The sequence below is a fragment of the Hesperophylax consimilis genome, chromosome 18 (assembly GCF_061612785.1).
Source record: "Hesperophylax consimilis isolate HC1 chromosome 18, BYU_Hcon_1.0, whole genome shotgun sequence".
NCBI classification, from domain to species: Eukaryota; Metazoa; Arthropoda; class Insecta; order Trichoptera; family Limnephilidae; genus Hesperophylax; species Hesperophylax consimilis.
Window position 1 is genome coordinate 12,227,440 of NC_142853.1, and position 19,380 is coordinate 12,246,819.

At 34.5% G+C, this 19,380-nt stretch overlaps 1 protein-coding gene across 2 annotated transcripts in view; it reads right to left on the reverse strand.

Annotated features, from left to right (window-relative positions):
- Positions 1–671: 671 nt before the first annotated feature.
- Positions 672–19,380, reverse strand: part of Sema2a (Semaphorin 2a) — a 1,027,416-nt gene continuing 1,008,707 nt past the window's right edge. For both annotated transcript variants that reach the window (XM_089642321.1, XM_089642320.1), the window contains 6 exons: positions 5,344–5,444; positions 3,631–3,803; positions 2,099–2,290; positions 1,849–1,983; positions 1,629–1,737; positions 672–1,265 (listed from right to left, as the gene is read on the reverse strand). In XM_089642321.1, coding sequence (XP_089498447.1) covers positions 1,209–1,265; positions 1,629–1,737; positions 1,849–1,983; positions 2,099–2,290; positions 3,631–3,803; positions 5,344–5,444 — 767 coding nt within the window. In that variant the 3' untranslated portion in view covers positions 672–1,208. The remainder of the gene's footprint in view (positions 1,266–1,628; positions 1,738–1,848; positions 1,984–2,098; positions 2,291–3,630; positions 3,804–5,343; positions 5,445–19,380) is intronic.

Genomic DNA, 19,380 nt, shown 5'->3' on the forward strand with positions numbered 1-19,380 from the left:
CAATTTGCCTCTGTATACTACACGTGATAAGCTTCGCTTTACATACGGATGCAAAGAATGATTATTATTATGTGTTTATTAGTTAAGACTTAAAAATCGATGAAAGGAGTTTTTTCTACGCCACTGGGAACATTCAAAATATGAATGGATCGTATTCAACGCATCGAAATACGAACTAAATGATTTTATCGACAATGATTGTATGATGCAAAACTTTCACAGACTAAGCAACTTTATGACTTTTTACATGTTTTTTTTTCTAAGTAACATAATTAAAAATATTCTACCTTACGAACTATATTATTTAAAACTAATTTTTACATGGCATTGGTGCAAACAATTTAATCGAATTGTTGTGAGAACTAATACTTCTTAAAAATTATATGAGAAGATTAACAGTCTTATAAAAATACTTACGAAAATTAAAACACATTTTAAAGATAGACATTAGAAATTTAATCTGATGGTTTATTAAAAAAAATATTTAAAAGTAATCGATAAAACATAGATTATAAACGAAATGAAATATATTGAGTAAATATTTTTTTCATTGTATTATGATTTATTTTTTAAATTTCTATGTAGTTCTATTGAATAGGTAATAAGTTGGTACATAAAACGAACTTGCTAGTGGAAAAATATTATGAATCGATGTTATCATATAGTTTTATGTCAATAATCTAATAAGTAGTATAATGACAAAAATCATCATTCAAACAATACAAAGTGTCAAAATCATCATTATTGTTGACGGTAAAAATTTGAATACGAGTTATGGATATGTTTACTCCTTCCCAAAACAAAAATCAAACCTTTTCAATAAAAACATTAAATAATCGAAATTTCAATAAAATTGTTCAGATCGTTGGAGTTTTTTGAGTATTTTTTATACCAAAATAAAAAAACTCAAAATCTTGTCACATTTTATCGTGTTAGATTATTTTTTTTAAATCACTTGTCACTATAATAAAATTTCACTCGCGTGGCACATAATTTGAATTATTTTAAATTTTACCAATTTTTTGGCAAATGTTTTTTTAACACCATTTTAAAATCCTTGTTTTTCGTACTGGTACTATTCAGAAATTATTTGATAGAGCGTCTTATAGTTCACTGATAACTTCATAGGTCCAAAGCACGAAGGGAATTGGGATGCAGCTAGCCGGGATGACGGAGATGAAGAGAAGATAGAAGAACTGCAACAGCTATCACACTATTTCGTTCGGATGTGTGTTCTGATTCGATTCGTTCTGCCGTGCGCATTGCTGGAACAAGGAAAAATAATGAGTAACGCAATCAACAGTTTGATGAACAATTTGTTTTCAGTTCTTTTAGCTAGTTGCAATCTTAGATCTTGAGCTCCATAGTTCACGATGAAATTAGTTGCATTCACCTATAAAGTCACGTCAGAAATAGCTGTTCGAATTTTATGGTGTTATCGCTTCACCGTTAAGCGGTTAGTTTTTTAAGGTGTTATCGCTTCACCGTCCAGCGGTTCATTGTATGGTGTTATTGGCGTATTGTATTATTCAGCGGTTAGTATTTTATACCAGAAAACATTATTACCTAGATAATACGCTTACTTTTGAGTACTAAAATAAATCTAAATATGTGTATTAGGTACTTACGTCTTGTTTTCTTTCCCAACTCTTCATTGCGGACTTGTATTTTTCAAATTCGTGACACCAATTTGAGTAGATTTTTTGGTATTCGTTGCTCTTTTCAGGGGGCGAACACCTGCAAAAAAAACGAAGTTTAAGACATTTGTTGACGTAAAGGAATGTTGATAATTAAATGGGAAAAACAATATAGTATACTTATACATAATTGAATGTCGATAAATATTACCTGTGCGAATCAACAGTAATATTGTAGGAACAGAGAAGTGAACCTCCCAGCCAACAATCGTATCTGCCAGCATCAGCTTCAGATGCAGCAATGATCAGCAGTCCATGCTCAGAAGTCTCAATATACTTGTCAGGCCTGTTAAGAACAAAAAAACACATTAAATTCAAAGAACGACGACCAACAAACAATGAAAATTACAAATATTTCAATGCGTATTTTGGTTTGTTTTGATTTGAAAAGAATTTGTTACCTGAAAACGATTTGATAGCGTCCCTTTTCTTTGGAGTAATGATACCAGGTAACAGCTTGTGGTTGGAGAACTTCCGGCATCTTCACAAAGCTTCCGAGATGAAGGCTCTGTCCCCATGTGACTGTGATGCTCTTCTTCACGATTGAGGAGTCGCAGATGTCGGCTGTGTCATTGGCGACGTCTTGAAGGAGCCTGGAGAAAAATAAAAAAAGCGTTAAAAGAAGAAAATCATGCAAAAAAACTAGAGCCAAGGAACAAAAGGTAGCCCAGCATACATTGAGAATTTAACAGTAGGAATGATGATATCAGATGGTTTTTACGCGTACAGCAGATGGACAAAAATAAACGTGTTAGGAGAATAATAGGGTACAAGTGTATCAAAGAGGCGGCCCGGGATGAAGACATTTTACAGCAAATGTCAAGATTTTAAACAATATGAATGTCAGTGATGCAGGGGTTGAGTGTCAATACATCCCTCATGTTTACCAGGAAATAGCGAACTGGTATGTCATCTTACGGATTAGCAAAGTGAATCAATATTCAAATGAAAGATCCAGAAAAAATAGGTGCAGAATAGTTCATAAAATTTCTGGCCATTTTATTTATTTATTTATTTATTTATTTACGCCCTAATGGGCTTTTACAAAAGTAGTTAACAAGTAATACAGTTGTGTTACATAGTTTACAATAAATTATGATTTTTGATTAAATTAAGGTAAATTCAAATTAATGGTGTGGATTACGGTAAGCTAAATATGTATTAAGGAACATATACCTACATACAAAAACAAAAGTGTATTCACTACAGAGTTGTGAATTCATACATCTCAGTAAAATGATTAAAAAGATTTCGTTTTATAACTAATACGGAATCTTTAAGCATGTCTACAATATTCCCAAATTTATTGCCAAAATGATGTAGTCTATTTATAGGTGTATGAGCTTCATAGTTGGTTTTAAAATTGTAACAGAAAAATGTAGCACTTTGCCTCGTATTTCTAGTCGGTACGTAAAATTTTATTTTGGCGAGAATTTCAGGGTTGTCAATGGAATTATATAATAATAATTTTATTTAAAAGGTCAGAGATGGTCCGCCTATCTGATGGCGTTATTTAGTTAAGTTGTTTCATCAAAAGAACAAAGTTAATATTTTGAATTGGAATATTCAGTTTAAGTTAATAAATCTTAGAAATTTGTGCTGTACCCTTTCAATATTGTCAGAATACGTTTTATACAATGGGGACCAAATAGGCGAATTATACTCTACCTGGCTTCTTACTAAAGAAGTGTACAATGTTTTCAAACATTCAAGTGACTTGAAATCACTCGCCGTTCTGCATTTGAAACCAAGCATTTTTACTGAACACTTTAAATATGAATTAGACAATTGAAAGAAATTTAAGGGAATTGAAAAACTTTGAGAAATGTAAGGGAATATTTTTTTTTTGTTATTTTATAACTGATGGATGGATTGTTTCATTAATTAATGGATACATTTATTCACTTATTGATTGATTAATCAGTTTCCTTACCCAGGCTGATAAGACCGACAAGTGTTGGTGTCTTTATCCCATCCGCAGTAGGGGTCCCTCACGCAGCGCAGGCAGCTGTCGTAGCGGCGGGCACACATCACCAGCTGGAGTTGCCGTACGCGTTGGTCCGACCCGACGTACAGGGAGCCGTGAACTCTTGATATCTCCATAGCCTGGACGGGACAGAGATACATTACAAAATGCTGCTTTGGAAAGACAATGGGAATATTTACAAACACATTATTTAAGTAATGTCTAAACTGTGGAAATATTAAAAAAAAAAAACAAGAATCTCCTGTCTTTAACGCATCCAATTATGGGAACTATTTTGCTACTCAAAAAACGTTGGCCAGTTTTGTGGAAAAAAACGGTGGTGGAGTGCTAACAAGGCAATATTTCCATTCCCAAAGTTAGTGGGTCAGTTGTAATGAGATGTGAGAGAGTAGAGTTGGGAGAAAGAATAAGTAAAAGGTTGGGTTAAAGAGAATGTCATGGGACATTGATGGTAAGTGTTTTAACTGAAAACTACAGTATTTATTGTTGCATAAGGCGAATGGGGTAGTAGGAAATGGAGGAGGGAAGGGTAGATTTTAAATTGACGAACAGTACAACAGCAAAGAATCTTGACACTTAGCTTCAAATGCCACGGAGGTTAGGAATTAGCTGATCATTCGATAAATCGAATAAACATTTTCTTAATCGAATTAATTAATAATACAATTATTTACATTAATAAGGAAGTTTTCAGTTTTTTTATTTTTGAAAAAAAGTTGTGTTTTTTATGTTGACCAATAAATTTTCTATAACGATCTAAAATGTGCAATTTTCGTTTTGCTGCCAAAGCAACACACTCGTTTTTATTTTTGAATGTGGCGGCGTTGACGTCACACCGGTCAACATCGGTGCCAGTCGTGTTACCATCCAGTGGCATTTTCTACGTCATGATGCATTTGTAGCTAGTTGGAACCGTTTCGGAATGTGTGATTAAAGTTCGTTTATAAAATCAATAATTATTAAAATTAAACTGACACATTTTTAATAAAATTATCAGAATCAAAAAGATAAACTTAATAAACTAATCTTCCACACATTTTTTCCACGTGCGTTTTAGATTTATTTATTTATTTATTCCTTTAGATTTACGCACAGTACAATATGATACAAGATATAATTAAAATATTTTTAGTGATTATAGATTATTGTACCTTATCAGGTCGAAATTATTTGTTCCTAACTAGGCAAATTGCCCGTTCCAAGGAACCAAAAATATGTGAAAGTAAGTGTGTGATTTGTCTATGTCTATAATATATCTTAAAAATGTTTTAATTTGTGATGTTTGATCGTTACAATTTTATGATTGAAGTCGAACTTGAGCTGTTGTGTATGTTTCAATTGTGTATGAGCAATAATTAGAATAATGGAAGATATATATATAGTGTGTGATTAGCCTATGTCTATTTATTATGTGACGTTTTTTAACATTTTTTTCAGATTCTCCTCTACCCAGTTCAATCAACCATTTATTATTGGGCCTATGTAGGAAATATTACAAGTTTTTATGTTAAATTCAGGGGGGATTTTTTTGTTTTATTTTTTGATACCTCAACCTAAGCATTCTTAGAATCTCATCTTACCATACGAGTTCATATTTGCATTATTAAATATACAAAACTTTGAATAAAAAAAAATATTTTTTCATTAGTGAAAGCTTACCTGAATGGGTTCTCCGGGGGTAACGTCAAATATGTCGAGCAGAGTCGAGCGGCTTTCTCCATTTCTCATCCATTGGACGATTTTGTGAACTTTGCCGTCATCTGAAATAAAACATTAAAAAATGAGTTAAACACTTATCTTAAAAAAACTAACATACTCGGGTACTCACATCTCGCCATGATTACCATTATCCCTCAGGGAAAAGCTGTTTTCGAAAGCCTTCAAATTATATATCTTATTAATACAATATTTCTATTTTTACATTATTTTTTAACATATTATATATGAAATACATGATACTTATAACATGAGTTCTGTAATTTCTGTTGGCCGAGACTCTATGTATAAAGTTTTCTACATTCATCAATTGTTTTCTGTTTGGTTTGTTTTTTTTTCATTAGCCCCACACAGAAGGCTCAAAAGAAAATATTATATAACCTTATGGATATGTCATCTTTTGGTATGATATGTAGAAGATCTTTTTTAGGTAACGAAAGTAGAGGAAGTTCTGGGAAGGTAAAAAGTATGAGGGTTGGGTAGGAATCTAGCGATCATTGTGTCCAGGAGTGATGAATAAATAAATATATCGATATATGATGGGTCGAGAGACCAGTTGGAAACCAGCCTCTCCCAATCTGGCACGCCACGCAGCTGGTGGGTAGGCGTATCCCCAACACATCTCACCCGATGAACCCCGGCACCCCTGCTAAATCACCAAACACAGCTAACCACTATAGGTGACCTATGGTAGAGGTGTTGGTTATCCAATAAATGGGTTCCTCGGTGACGGTACCCAAACCCTCCTCCCGAATTTACCTAAATTATTTTCAAGGTAAAATTATCGATGATTAAATTAAAAATATATATATTACGGTAACCAAAAGACCCGCTGTGAATATTCAATAGGCATGGTCATATAAAATTATTTATACTACTAGGATTACTCCTGATATGTATATGTGAGCTTCATTTATTGCATAAAAAATCATTGCAAGATAATGTCGTATCATTTTCATATCGCTATGAATGCTAGATGCCATAATACATCATTCATTGCAAGAGCATAAATTATTTGTTCTTTCGAAATGACTTTCCTGCAACAAATAATTTACACAAGAAAAAAAATGTTTTAGCCTATATTATATCGTGAATATCATTTTAATAATTAAATTCTTCCCGTTTTAAAATTGTGAGGGTTTCATAAAAGAAATAAATGCACACGAAAGGAAAAAAAATGTCCACACACGTGCAGCGGATTGCTTTATAACACGCATTGTTACGCATCACAGACCATTTCGGTTTTCGGTGTACCATCCACGCCCCCGAACGGCATCGGCGGATTCCGACGGCATCGTAAATCAAAAAAAACTCCCGACAGACTACGTACCACTATTGCCCTAATAAAATATTAAAATGCGGAAAAATGGACCCGACCCCCGCAAGGCTCGAAACAATACCGAAACTAATGGCCGTTTTACCCCGCTGTCCCCTTGTCTTGCCCATGCCGGTCTCTCGGTTCTCCCCGATCCCCCCTGTGCCCCATACCTATATATTTTATACATTTTGTTGGGGTGAAGTTACTGACCCATCGACTCCCCTTAGTACGGCAGGAAAAATAGACAAAGTCGTGTAATCCTTAAGGTGAGTACGAAAGGGTAATTTAAACACGCCCAGAAAAAAATGAATACTAATTATTAAAAAGTACAATATCTGCAAATACAATTTAATTGGCGTTTCAGCTATATTTTTTAAAAAATAATTTATTTATTTAACGCCCAAAGGGCTTTTACATGTAGGTGGTACAATTTTAATGACAGTTTTTAAACATAAGAAAGAAATAATAAAAATAAAATTACATTAAAAAATAATATATGCAAGAAACAAAATTAAAAATAACAAGAACATAAATTAAAGAAATACAGCGATTTGACTGGTCTACAAAAATATAACTTCCATTTAGGAATAGTGTTGAAATAAGTCTTTTACGTAATCCACTAAATTCGCAAAGTTAATATTAAATATATCGACATCACCTAAGTATTGAATAAAAAATAATAAATAATGATGCAATGTCAATTTTTATGTACCCGGCTTTGTCCGTGATTTGATACTTATATGTTTTTCGAATTAAATTATAGTCCTGTATTTTTTAATAGCTGTGGACATTTTTAAGCTGGATATAATTTTTTTTTTGGGTAAGCGATTTTCCACCCTGAAAAAGTAATTCTGGAAAGATCCTAAATTTAGGTACTCGAAAGCCCTAAAGATATACAGTTTCAACCCGTAATTAGATTTCTTCACTTCCTTTCGGACCTTCGCCCATTTCTTTTATTGGCAGATTTATACGTCTGCGTGGTGATACGTATAGAATAATTGAAGCTGAATTCGGGCAACTCAGGCTCCGAAAGTACCACGAAATAAATCAACTGTCAAATATTTTTTACATTCCCGATTTGTTAGTTTCCATGATACTGAGCTAAATAATTTAGTAATATTCGGAACAAAGTCTTTTTTTTCCACATAAACTACAAAAATAAATGATCCTTACAAAACTTCGGATGTGAAAACGCCGAGTAAAGGGGACGGAGAGAGTAATCAGTTCGCGGTTTGAGCCGCTGTCTCTTTCTCCCACGCTAGGCCGCCTCACACTACTAGTTGCCACCCTTAGCACTAATTCTCGACAATTAGGCGATTGAGACCGGTAGAGGGCGTAGGAACTTTTATTCTCTTTTTTTCTTCAGACTGAAAAAATCTATGAAAAGATGTCGCTTTAATTCATATAGAATAGAGTAATAATTATGATTACCAGATTACACGGGGACCTTCGTAAAATATCTCTATAATTAACGGAAAATGTTAAGCAATAAAAACTTATTCTTAATTTCTTTCTTTTGAAAAAAAAATGTCGCATTCATAAATAAAATCGGTTCCCGTAAAAATACGAAAATATCTACCATTTTTTTTAACACCTCATATTTTGAAGAAATTTGTCGCTAATATGATGACAGAAAAAGGCCTAAATGTGCACTATCAAGCACAAATGTTCAACTATGAACTATGCATATTTGCGGTGAGGAAGTTATAGGAAGGAAAAAGGTGAGTCCATGAGTGACGTAAGAGAGGTCAAAGAGTCTCCCCAACCCAGCCCCTCTCCAAACAGACAAACTGGTGGACAAACAGCGCATTCTGAACACACCTCACCCGATGAACCCGGGCACCCCTGCTAAAACACCAAACGTAGCGAACCACTTGGGGTGTCCTATGGCAGAGGTGTTGGTTATCCAATAAATGGATCCTGGGGCGGCGGTACGCAAACTCGCCTCCCAAATTGATAAATAATAAACAAACCTTCACAGGTGTGTGCGTTACTCTACTTTGAAGGCGGACGTACGTATTCTTTTTTTAATGTGGTCTTAGAAAGTCGTGTAGTGTCATCATTAAATAATTCTCTTTCGCTGGGAACAAGAGGATTGTGTGTAAGGATTACAGGACGTGATGGCGATTAAAAAAACAACATTAATTGGATTTAGGATTTTTTTACACGGGTAAGTGCTTTCCCTGCGTGGATTTGCCATAACAAATAATTGCTTAAATACAAAGAGATATAGAATATTATCACGCTTTTGACCTTCACGTAAACAATAATTTACGCGTAATATTTTAAGCCGAGGTAATAGGATCTACGATGTTGGTACTTTGGAGCTTCTTCAATACAAATGCTTGAAAAATATTTGTAAAATATGTTAAAATGCTCGCAAGTAAAATTAACGCTATTAACTATCCCGCAGCCAAGTGGGGAAGTAGGTAGTACCCAAAATTACTATCCTCCTTCTATTAGCTTTAATACTTGACACAATTTTAGTATATTACGTATTCCTGCGCAAATACATAAGTTACCATTAATAATTTTTTATTTTTTTTATTTTTTTTTTATTTATTAAAAGTATACAATACAGAATATAGTATATTATATAAAGCATCGTACTCCCAGGAGTTAATAAACTCATTGCGGGAATGATACGCATTACATGAAACATATAGTTGTATGTATTAAATGGACATATGATGGGACATACACAACATTATTATTTCAGATAGTCATTAATAAGTTGAAGTTTGAGCATGTTAGTTTGGATCTTTTTACATTGACTTGCACATTTGATCTCGTTGGGTAGTTGATTATATTTTGTGTGAGCTATGTATTCTAGGGATCTTAGTCCATATTTTGTTGATTTGATTTTTGGTATATGAAGTTTGTTGTGATTTCTTGTGTTGTGTTGGTGTACGTCGCAATTGTAATAGAGTGTAGTGTTGGAATGTGCCGAGTGTTGAATTACTTGTAATATAGTTTTCGTTATTTCAAAAGTGGGAATGGTATTAAAAGGAAGTATTTGGGTGTTTCTGTAGATGTCTTTGACATGTGTGTCCCAAGGTAGACTGAAAATATTTCGCAGGGCTCTATTTTGGACGACTTGGATTTCTGAAATCATTTTTTTTGTAGCAAATCCCCAGATTCCGGCGAGATATATTAGATGTGAGTGAATCATAGCATGGTAAATCGATTTTAATAGAGAGGGAGGAAGTAACCCGCGAAGTCTATATAAAACACCAGTTATAGGAGTAATTTTGGATAGAACATGTTTAAATTGGTGATTCCATGTGAGTTGTGAATCAATGAAAAGGCCAAGATATTTTGTAACATCAACCCTTTCAAGGCGGTTATTATCAAGACTTATATTAAGACTTACATTTTTTTTATTTGCAAACAGTATGTAATGTGTTTTTTTTATGTTTAGGCTAAGTTTGTTTAATCGCAGCCAGTTTGCCAGGCAAGCTATATCCCTTTCCATTTCCTTTTCAAGTTCGTTTAAATCATTATTGTGATAAAGAATCACTGTGTCATCTGCATAGAGTTGTATTGTACCCTTAAGTCCCCATTTAGCAATATCATTAATGTATATTAAAAATAGCAATGGTCCAAGTACGGAGCCCTGAGGCACGCCACATTTTATCGTTCCCATGTTGCTTGTCCCTTTTCCAACAAAGGTCTGACAGTGTCGATTAGAGAGGTAGCTACACAGTAACTTCAGGGGAGTGCCTACTATGCCTAGGTGTTCTAGCTTCTTTAGTAGTATCCCATGGTCAACCGTATCGAATGCCTTTTTTAAATCTATAAATAAGCCTGCAGCATGCTTACCCTGGTCTATATGCTTTTGGAGGGCGTATACAAAATCGAAGGCAGCACATTTTGTGTTAGATTGGTTTCTGAATCCATACTGTTGGGATGCGAGTAAATTGTTTGATAAGAGATATTTAGTGAGCCTAAGCTTAATAACCTTTTCAAAAACTTTAGAGACGACAGATAGGATGGATATAGGACGATAATTAGAAGGATTTTTTTTGCAATCATCTTTGTAAATCGGAATTATTTTTGCTATTTTTAGTTGATCTGGGAAGATTCCACTATCCAGGGATTGATTAATAAGAAAAACAAGGTGGTCAGCTAATATATCTTTGCAAAAGTTCAGGTACACTGGTGTAATTCCATCTAAACCTGGAGATGCATTAGACTTTAGTTGAGAGATGATACTGAGAACTTCTGTTTTATTTGTTTTGGCCATGTATAAGGACTGGATTGCTTTTTGATCCGTGTTTATAGTGATAGAATCATCTGGATATGATGCAATTGTGGCTGCTAAGTTTTCCCCAACTGATATAAAGAAGTTGTTAAAAGTTGAAGCTATCTGTGTTGGGCATGTTATTTCTTCATTCTTAATGAGAAGACATTCAATTTCATCTTTCTGGGGTGTCGAGCTATTTGTTAGAATTGCATTTATTATTTTCCATGTCTGTCGCGGATTACGCAGGTTTTCTTTAAATATAGTCGTGTAGTATTTGGTTTTAGCATATCTTCTATAGTTGGTAACTTGATTTCTTGTTTTATTTCTCAGTGCTGTGAATATATCACTTTGCTGATTTTTTTTCCAGAGTTTGAACGCATTGTTGCGCTGTTTGATAAGTGCATTTAATTTTGCATCAAACCATGGAGTATTACCCCTCCGTTGGTCTCCTATGCGTAACTCAGATTTATGTTGGGATGATTTTATTGCTGTTTTGATGTATTCATTAAAATTATTATAGTTTTCATTGGCATTACTGGTGGTTTCGTGTGGAAAGTTGTGGGATTCTAAATATGTTTTTAACATGTTTTTATCGGTTTTGGTGTTGTTTGAAAAAGAATGTATTCTATTATTAGTGTGATGTTTCAAGCTGTTTTGGTAATCTAATATCAAAATGTTATGATCACTTAGGTAGGCATCTATATTTGCAGTAGTTGAGGAAATATTTTGTCTGTTTGAGATGATATGGTCTATTAGAGAAGTAGAGGTATCTGTTACTCGTGTAGGATAGGATGTGTTACATATGAAACAGTTGTATGAGTCTAGCGTGTTGATGTACTTAAGAGATGTATTATTTTTTTGAAGAATGTCAATGTTGAAGTCACCAAAGATAAGGGTATCATTTCTACAGTTATTTAAAATAGATTCAAGATACATTAAGAATTCGTTAATGTTTGAGGTAGGCTTTCTGTATATAACATAAATATTTAACGGTTTAAAATTTCTATTACGGATATTAATTCCTAAGAAAGAATTTTCACTACAATGTTTTTCGATAGTTGTAGCATTTAGTGAATGGTGTGTGTAGAGAATCACCCCTCCTCCTCTTTCATTGGTGCGAGACGCGAATGTACTTTGGTAGCCGTCGATGTTGAAGAAGCACTCCTCACCATCTTCCAACCAGGTTTCGGATATTGCAAGTACGTGTACAGTGGGTTTGATGCTCTTTAAAGTTTCTTCAATCTCGTCAATTTTATTTCTGATACTTCTCGCGTTAAGATACATTATTCGAAGGCTATTTTTTATTGGCTTATAGTCTTCAATTTTCTCATATTTGTATTCATTTATACTGGCCTGGGTCCCGGATGCTGTAGTTACAGTTGAGTTAGCCATAGTCAACTCTCTCCATTGTGCGTGACATCATTATGGCACGGTAGGGGCAGTCCCTATCGTTTGATCTGTGTTTTGGTGCCTCAATTTTGCCTTTGGCCATTTTAAAGCAGTTCCAGCAACGGAATTCTTCTTTTTGTTCCTTTTTTGAGCATTCAGATGATTTGTGTTCACCAGCACAGTGTAGACAACGATCTTTTGATTCAGTACATCTCGCGGCGGAGTGACCGTATCCCATGCATTTATAGCACTGCATGATTGGGCAGCTGTCTTCGACTCGGACTCGTTGGAAACCTATATTTATTCTTTCTTGTTTTAACATAGCTGAGTGTACTTCTTTTTTGACGATCAGAATAACGTTTCGTAGCCTATCATTTTTCCTGTTGTTTGTGAATCTTAGAATTTTAATAGCTTCCTTATCATTTCCAGTGGCTTCGTAGATAGTATCATTTTGTTGCACAATCATGTCTAATATTTCGGAATCTTGTGTTTCTTTTTCGATCCCCTTCAAGATAACATTAGGTCTAAGACGTTTGCCCTCATGAGCAACCAAGTTACCATTGGTCAGCCCTGGAATTGCTGTTAGGATCTTCTGTGCATCTGACTTTTTAGGGCAGGTAATTATGACCTTGTTATTTTTGGCCTTTGACATACCACTGACACCCACTCTGAGGTCGGCTGGCTTGATAGTATCCTTTATTGTTGAGGTGATGGATTCTGACGTCGCTTCTTGGTCTGATGACGACACTATTACGGCATGTCTGGTGCAATCTCCTCGATTCCCTACTGCCGAGGCGTAACTGAGTACGGGCTCTTTTTGAGAGTTGGCGCAGAAAGCTGACATTTCCCTACAGTGTCTTTCTTCCATCTTCAGTTGACATTCTGCATTCTGCACCTTGGTTTCAAGTAATTCGACTTCCAGAGCATGAAGTTGTTTTCCCAGTGTGGCTCCTTTCTCAATTATCTCCAGCAAAGATGAGATTATTGTGTCGCGGACTTCTTTGGTTATGTTATTTTTGAGAGGCTCGGCTGCTTTCAGTGCCAGAGTGGCAATTTGAACAATATTCATGGCTGTCTCGGACTGTTTCGTTTTCTGGAGAGAAATATATTGGGGGATTTTAACAGAAGGCAGAATCGGTTTGGTTTTGAGAGGAGGAATTTTGTCTTCGTTGATAGATGGAAGCGCTGGACTGGACTCGTGTGTTATTGGTGAGGATCTTGTAGTAGAGGAGAATGTTGTTGCGGTGGTGGTAGAAAGAGCAGAGTTGGTGTTAGTGGGGATTGACGCTTGTTTATTAGTCTTAATTTCCTTCTTTTGTCGTTTGTCCATAACTTTTCTGCTTTCGGCTCGGGTTTGTCTTGGGGACTTTACTAGTTCTGGACTGCTAATGCTCCGGATTATCGGTGACCTCGGCGTGGTTCCCGATTTTTTAAATGGATCTTTAGCCCCTGGGGGGGTACACGGGGGATCTGCCATTTAAAGTTTATTTTAATGTTTACATGTCACTAAGAGTTGTATTGTATTTATTGTAATGTCCTGTTTTTTTTTTCACTTGTATATTTATTTTTATATTTACTAATATTTATGGAAAAAAAAATAGATATAAAACGGTAATTATTTATTTGGAATAAATGGGGTTCGAACTGTCGTTCTTCGAAACTCGGCGCTAACGCGTTCGCCTCTAGTCCAAATTCCACTGTTGTTATACCGTCAAATAATAAATTATTATAATAATAGTGTCAGCACTTGGGATTTTTAAGAATTTATTTAAAATTACTTTAATATGTGTTTTTCGCTTTTGGAATAGATAACGCCTATTTGTCTGCAATCGGACTAGCACTTTATTTGTATAATGGGAATTGGCAGAGATACGCCTGTTTTCCGCAAATCGGCTAGCACTGGTAAAAGGTAAACAAAGTGAGCTCACTTTCAACCAATCGTCATGCAGCTACTTAAACTACCCGGTTTTAACAATATTATTGTTATTCGCTAGAATATCACTTGTAAATATTGCACTTGTAATATTTTCCGATGGAATACCGAGAGGATAAAAGAACACCGTTATAGCCCGCACAAAACTGCACTTATTTTCAAATTTGTATGTTCGAATTCACTTTTTTTACACACTTTCGGTTGATTATCGTAAGAGCATTTAATAGGCCACTTGCATGGATTTTGTACACATTCCTTACTTCAGCTTACTACAGCTTTGCACTGTCACTGTTAATAGCGTTTTATGTCGCATAAATCTGTTTTTTAGCAAATATTTCACTATTTTTAATGGAGCAGTATAAAAGATGACAACTGTCATTGACAACCATAGACAATAATGTGATTTCTATAGTTTTAAACACCATAAGATAGAAAAATCATGGGGTCGTCGGAAGACCCACTTGGTTACAGACGTTTCGTTTAGCATCTTAGCCTGTCAAGAGTTAATAAAGCAATTTACGTTAAACGTTAAATGCGATGCTCGTTGTAATCTACGTGTTCGTATGTGGTGTTAATTGATTTTTTTTTATTAAAATACGCTTTTTTCAAGGTATTGCTTTTACTATATTATCACAAATTTTTGGTTTGCGCTCGTACATACGCAATATAAATATGAATCAATGTTGTTTTCTTCTTCAAATTTTGCAAATTCATTTTGTGACCATTTTATTAATGAAATAAATTACAACACTTTGTTTTTACCACGATAATCTTTATTTTTTTAAAAATCGACATGTTTCGAGAACGATGTTCTTTTAATCAGGACATAAATTGTACTAAAACTAATTATCAAGTATAGAAAAGGCGCGGGTAGAAATGAAAGTAAGAGGGGAGGGGAAGAGAGGTGGAAAGGGGAGGAGCTTAGAAGATCAAAGACAAAAAATTACAATGGAAATATGTTTCGGATACGGTTATTCGCAAAATTAATTTGATTATTAATAATATTTAAATTTCTATTGACATTTTTCCTAATTTCTAATATTTCTAAAAGATCTAAGTGAAAACTACTAATGTTAGTATGTAAAATTGACGCCATCTATGAAAGATCGGATTATGAATACTTTTAAGTTTACCCTTATAAATATTTCGCCGTGGAATAATCTTAAGGTTAAAGGTGACGCAATAAGGTAAGCTCTTACAATAATATCTAGGATATTGCAAAGCCGAATAAGAGTTTCAACTACTGAAATCCAACTCTGCTCTCCCTAATTTATGAGTGTGTGGTGTGGAGGTATGGTGTGGTGCGGAAGGAGATGGGGAAGAGAAATATTAAGTAGTATCATTCAGATCTAAATTTAAGTAAAATAAATAGTCAAAAAATATCAACGGTGTTTATGAGTATAGATATTTTTCACTCTAGTTCAGTTCTGATTTGAAGAAACCGTTTTTTTTTTCACAATAGTTGCTTCAAGTAAAGTCATCTGACTAAAACTAGTGTTTATATCTTCATTTTCTTCCAATTGAATTGTACACGTAGCACACAATGTGTAAGCAATATGTTGTATACTAGTTATTTTTTAAGTGTAAATATCAAACAGTGTAGAGATAGTTGCGGCTAATAAATATAGGAAGGGAAATGAGATAGGAAACGGGAAGCACATACAAATAAATATTAACGTTGGAATAGAAACTATTGTATAGCATAAAAACTATATTCTTGTCCACCGCCCTATTTTAACAGAAGAGGTATGAGTTTCTCTGTCAGGAAACAGGTGGTATCAGTAACTGGGAAGAAGAAAGGATTAATATATCGTAAAAATGTTTAAGCGGTTATCTAATCTAAGCATATAATGTGCTGTATTAAAAAATACTATGCACTCTAAGCTCATCGTCTTATTCTGACAGGAGATGAAGATTTCATACAGTTAGGGTACAGTGAGGATTTGTAACTAGGCGGGCAAAGAAGATTAGAAAAAAGAAAGGTTGTATACAAATGCTTAATAATAATAATAATACTTCGATGACTTGTATAGCGCCGTTTTTGTGCAAAAACACCTCAAGGGCGCTGTAAGCTGCTTAAGCTGTGATATAATCCAAGGTGCAGCACACGTAAATGGTAAATGAACGCAGTCCGTTAAATCTTCACTTTATGAATCAAAATATAAATATTTAAAGGGTTATAACAATAAACATTATAACAATGAGCTCTATACTCTGTTTAAGGAGCTAAACGTCACAAAGTTCATAAAACTGGGAAGACTTCGGTGGCTAGGTCATGTGGAGAGAATGACCGAGCATCAATAACGAAAGTCCCTGCTGAGCTCAAGACCGATAGGGAGAAGGAGCCTGGGAAGGCCAAGGTTAAGATGGAGCGACAACGTCCTCAAAGATTTGTCTGCCTTGGAGATTCGAAACTGGAGAGAGCTGGCGCGGGACCGAGATGAGTGGAGGAAGACTCTTGAGGAGGCCAAGACCCACCAGGGGTTGTAGAGCCAAAAGTGATGATGATGATGAATATATATTATAGGGTGTTAAGGGACGTAGATACCTGATTTACTCTAACAAGTGATACTGGCATTATTAGGAGCAAAATGTGTTAATGAATTTTTGGTCTACGGTGACATTATTTTTAAACAAAATTATCATGTCGTCGCTCAGCACTTAGCCGAGTAATCGCCTAACTCCCTATCCCTACCCCAACCGTCTAATACTTGCGATTTATTAAATGGTTTTAGTTGAAAAAAAGACGACGGAGACCTAAATGTCACTACATTTTTTACTCACAATAAACACAATACTTTAAGGTATTTCTCTTATCACCCGGTATACATAATATTTCTAAAGGTACATTTTAACAATCTAAATAATCACTCTTTAACTTTTAGGGACTCTTCAATAAAAACACTCACTTTACTTCACTGAGTTTTATTTTATAATGGAACAATCACATGACGATTTTAAATATCTACACTAAAAAAATGGCCGAATGCCTCTTAGGTAGTTGTAAAGATCTTGCTTGCTCAGCAGTTGATAATTTTGTAATACTGGCATACAGAGCTCCGGGTCAAAAAGGCCCCTTTCTCTTTCATCATGAGTTTAAATTGGTTGTTGGAAAATAAATAAGAAAGATTCAAAGAAGCACAAAGCATTTATTAAAATTCTCTTACATTTTCCAATAATAACGGAAAATGATTTTATCCTGTGAGCTTGAGCAGGAGTCTACCTAATCATCAATAAAAAATCCCTGATTTAGTCAAATTCAAAACCTCAAAATCTTATAACTTACACCTAGAGAGGGTAGCAATAGCTAACCTTATTACACTTCATTGCGCAGTGTTACAGTGGAGGTGGTGGTTTAAACTTACTTTGAAGTTAGTATGTTTCAGTGTCTGGCGACAGTGAATCCCAGTAACTATGGGAGAATGGAAGATAGGGAAGAATAATGGAGAGAATAAGAAACATACTAAATGTTTAAGCAGTGGTATAATAAAAGGTGCAGAATAAAAAAAAGATATCCTAACATATCGCCCTACTCTGACAGTCTGAATCAATGATGATTCCGACTTGATGGTACGAAGCAATCGTAATATTTTTGATAGTTTTTTTAGCATGCCTTTTTATGTCACTCAATAATGTCGTAGGAATTACAGCGAGTAATCAATTAAGTTGGCGTTGTAGATAACTCTCTCCATCGGGAACCGCAATCACAAACACACAGAGAAAATAATAACTGCAACTGTAATTGGTCGTATTTGGTTTATGGGAAAAATGGCAGGTTGCGAGGTCAATAAATAAATGGTTTCTACTGAAACTTTGGTAGGGTGGCCGCTAAGATTATATAGTTAGGTACAAATGATGCTCCGAGGTTCACAAAATATTATGTATTCTAGACATTTTTACTACAATTTGTTCAATTTCTATTCTGATTTTACAAAGAATTTAGGAAAACCATCATAACGAGGATTTTTACTAGTTGAAAATAAAGTGCGTCATATATTTACAATCTTATTATTAATCTACTTACAATCAACGGCACTTGCGCTGTTTACATACATGATAGTCATTGACAATCATAGTACCTATAATATAAAAATGAGATAGAAATTAAAAATTAAGGGATTGAATAATAACTAAAGAAAAAAAAGCATATGCAATGTACAAAGTTAATGAATTCAACGAAGATGAAACAAAAACAAAAAAAAAACTGTTATGTAGTCTAAATATGCACTGCTGAGATGTTTTCCAAGTACCGCTTTAGACTTCATAGAGGCGTAATAAAAACATTAGAAATATTAGCATAAGAGTCACCAACGGTGTGTAATCGATTTATAAGAGAAATGTAGGCCGTATTATGTTATTGTAGTCAAGACGAGTTCACGTTGAGGCATAGATTAATTCTTCTATCGCCCAATGAAGGCGGCGCATTAACACTATAGATTAATCGGTTGTTTTGGAGTTCGGCTATCACTCATTGATTCCACTAAAAATAGTCTACCATAATATGGACACGTGTCTAGTGTGGTAGTCGAAAAACATGTAAAAACCTGTTTTCAAATATATTTTATGAATAAATAAAATAAAAAATAAAAAAATGGCACAATAGGGTTTTTATCAACACAATCGGTGATAGGTCGACTTTCGCTACCCACACCTGCATTTGGCAATTACGTTTGACAGGTTGACATCGGCCAAAAGCTGCTTAGTTTATCGATATAGTAATAAGTAACACGTGAGTAATCACCCATACTAGTGATATTGACAAACCAAGAAGGAGAGATTTATTTGCTGTAAGATTCTGATTTTTTAAATATTATGTTATGTAACATGTTTTAATAAATAAATATGGTCATGCTAAATCCTTTAATCCGTTATTATGCCTCTCAGTTTGCTCTGCAGGTTCTCGTCACCCCCGGTCTATCGAATATTCGATTTTTCTACTGTCATTTAATTGAATCATTTGACTTATTGTAATGCGCCTGAACGGTTATTTTAAACCAAAAAAATATCGTTTCTTTCGTTCTTCATTTTTGTAAGACGACTGCTTTAGAGTCTTAAATTCCCGGAGCCAGTAGGACTACGGCATTCTTAATTTGA